The sequence below is a fragment of the Sitophilus oryzae genome, unplaced genomic scaffold (assembly GCF_002938485.1).
Source record: "Sitophilus oryzae breed Bouriz unplaced genomic scaffold, Soryzae_2.0 scaffold_649_pilon_pilon, whole genome shotgun sequence".
In the NCBI taxonomy this organism is placed as follows: Eukaryota; Metazoa; Arthropoda; class Insecta; order Coleoptera; family Curculionidae; genus Sitophilus; species Sitophilus oryzae.
In genome coordinates this window covers 23,779-26,470 of record NW_022147250.1, presented here as the reverse complement: position 1 = coordinate 26,470, position 2,692 = coordinate 23,779, and the positions used below count along the sequence as shown (strand labels likewise).

The 2,692-nt window shown below is 37.3% G+C and overlaps 1 protein-coding gene across 1 annotated transcript; it reads left to right on the top strand.

The window, feature by feature from the left end:
- Positions 1 to 1,016: 1,016 nt before the first annotated feature.
- On the top strand, positions 1,017 to 2,248 carry LOC115887842 (piggyBac transposable element-derived protein 2-like; the record flags this gene model as incomplete). Its single annotated transcript, XM_030907358.1, has 2 exons — positions 1,017 to 1,045; positions 1,260 to 2,248. Coding segments are annotated over exons 1-2 (1,018 nt in total), but the record flags the coding sequence as incomplete, so codon positions are not given.
- Positions 2,249 to 2,692: the final 444 nt, after the last annotated feature.

The window sequence follows — 2,692 nt, the reverse complement described above, 5'->3', positions numbered from 1 at the left end:
AAAGAAACCTACGTCGCCGGGCGACAACTAAAATTCAGTTAATATTTTATTATAATCGATCCTGACGAATAAATGAATTTCATAAATGAATGAATTTTATAAATGAATGGTTTTTGCTGCCGAATTACTAGAATACAATATTTCAAGGCAAATGACGGATCTATTCGATAATTTTTATTCGGATAGTTTTCAACGAATGTTTTCTTACTAACTATCGAATTATTCGAATGAATTGCAACTATCGAATGTTTCGATAGTATTCATTCGATAGTTCCCACTACTAACCAAAACCCCTTTCTATTGGGTTTCTTGTTCTTATCTGAGCTTCGTTAAATAAGTTTTCGGCCCTCTTTGTTGAATTCGTCATAGGAGTTATTTGGTATTTTTATTACTAGGGGACAGTAGGTTTTATTCCATACCTACTGTCCCCTAGTAATAAATTATTTCCATATCCTCCTCCTCCTCCTAGGCGCCTTCTCTGTTGAGGTTGGCGATTAATATGGCGTATGACTCTCTGTCCAGAGCTTGGTGAATAAGAGTGTTTCCGTCGGTGTGATTTCCATATACTCCATTCAATTGTCTGCATTTGCCCCTCCAGGGGCGCTATTCTGTACAATCGTCGGTATCGGTAAGTTACCGACAGTTATCGGTAGGTACGTACGGCCAATGAGCGTCGTGTTGATTGTTGTTGTCATAGTTTTTGCTGACATTAATAGGACATATAGCAAATTTGTACCGACGAGGATCGGTATCTTTACCGTGCCCTTGTTAACCTCACATTAGAGATACCGAGAGTCGTCGGTACAAATTTTCTATATGTCCTATTAACCCAGATATCCCTGACGTCCTTCCTATAGGAGGCTTCCTTAAAATAGATATGCCTACGCCACTGCTATTACAATTGCGCGAGCCATCTGTTAACAGTGTTCGGAAAGTTCTTTAGTAACATTACAACACGTGGTTGCGTTTACCAGTGCCTTTGTTTCCTTGGAAAGTTGCTACAAACTTTGGCAAAAATGGCGGAATATGGCATCAGATTTTCAAAGTAAGTTATTTGGATGAAATTCTTTTTGTATACTTTTAAATTAATAATTATCATATCATAAAAACACAGCAATAATGACTTATTTATTTCTAACCTCCAAATTGAAAAGCAGTTTTTGACAAGAGAACGTTATTACTTAGCGTCCTTTATATAGGACGTTAGGAACAAGAGGTACTGTTGTCAAGACACATTTTATTTTATTTTATTATTTTAGAGGATTTTCCGCGCATGAGGCGATTGCTATGATCGAGGAAGACGATTTTCCTCATGCTTCAGCCGATATAATTCTGTTTCCACCGAACGATGGATGGGACACGGATGAGGATTCAGGCGAAGAGGATGCAGTATCTCCTGATAACTTACCATCAGCACAACTGAGAGCCCCAGCTGAGATTCAGGTACCTGTTGAAGACGACGACTCTGATGACGATAATATACCTTTAGCCAGATTAGTTACGCAATCAAAACAAGTATCAAAAGTTTCAAAAACCTACAACTGGACAGATGGTCACATTTCATACGAATCGGGAATATTTGAATCAACTAATGACACCGAGTACCAAGAATATCAAGAAGAAGATCCTTACTCGATTTTTTCCAAATTGTTTGACGAAAACATTTTTGATATTTTAATAGAAGAAACAAATAGATATGCATTATCCAAAAATACAAATAGTAGGCCTGTTACTGTAAGAGAAATGAAAAGCTTTGTAGGTATTCTTGTTTTGAGTGGATACGTTCTTTATCCGAGACGAAAAATGTTTTGGGAGGAAGATAAGGATGTTCACAATCCTCTTGTGTCAGATGCACTATCTAGGGATCGATTTGATTATATTATGCCAGTTTTCCATATTGCCGACAATAATAATTTAACTCCAAATGACAAATCTGCTAAAATACGACCACTATTCACATTACTAAACCAAAACTTTTTGAAACATGCTCCGCACATTGAATATCATAGCGTTGATGAGGCTATGGTACCCTATTTTGGGCGGCATGGTGCCAAGCAATTTATAAAGGGAAAACCTATTCGATGGGGTTACAAACTATGGGTAGGCTGCTGCCAAAATGGATATATAAATTGGTTTGAGCCTTATCAAGGAGTATCAACGCATATTACATCGAAATACAAAGATATAGGAGTTGGTCCAGGAGTTGTACTTACTTATATGGATAGACTTCAAAGTCGTTGGCCTGAAAGTAAATTTCACATTTTCTTTGACAATTTTTTACAGATCTTCCACTGCTTGAATATTTATCGGAAAAAGGGTATACGTGGAACCGGCACTATACGTTCTAACCGCATTTTGAAGATCCTTTGAGGCCAAAAGCAATTGCAAAAAGCTGGCAAGAGGTACATGATCATAGGTCTGATTTTGATAAAAAATAACTATTGTAAGTTGGAATGATAACAGCGTAGTGTCGTTGGCGTCTAACGCTGCTGGTATAAAATCAATCATGTATGGTAAAACGGTATTCCCAACAACAAAAAGTCTATATTGGCACCGCAGCCCTTCTTGGTAAAATTATATAATCAAAACATGGGAGGAGTCGACAGAAGCGATCAAAATATTTCTTTGTATAGGACTGGCATAAGAGGTAAGAAATGGTATTTTTGTTTGTTTGCGCATTGCATTGATATGG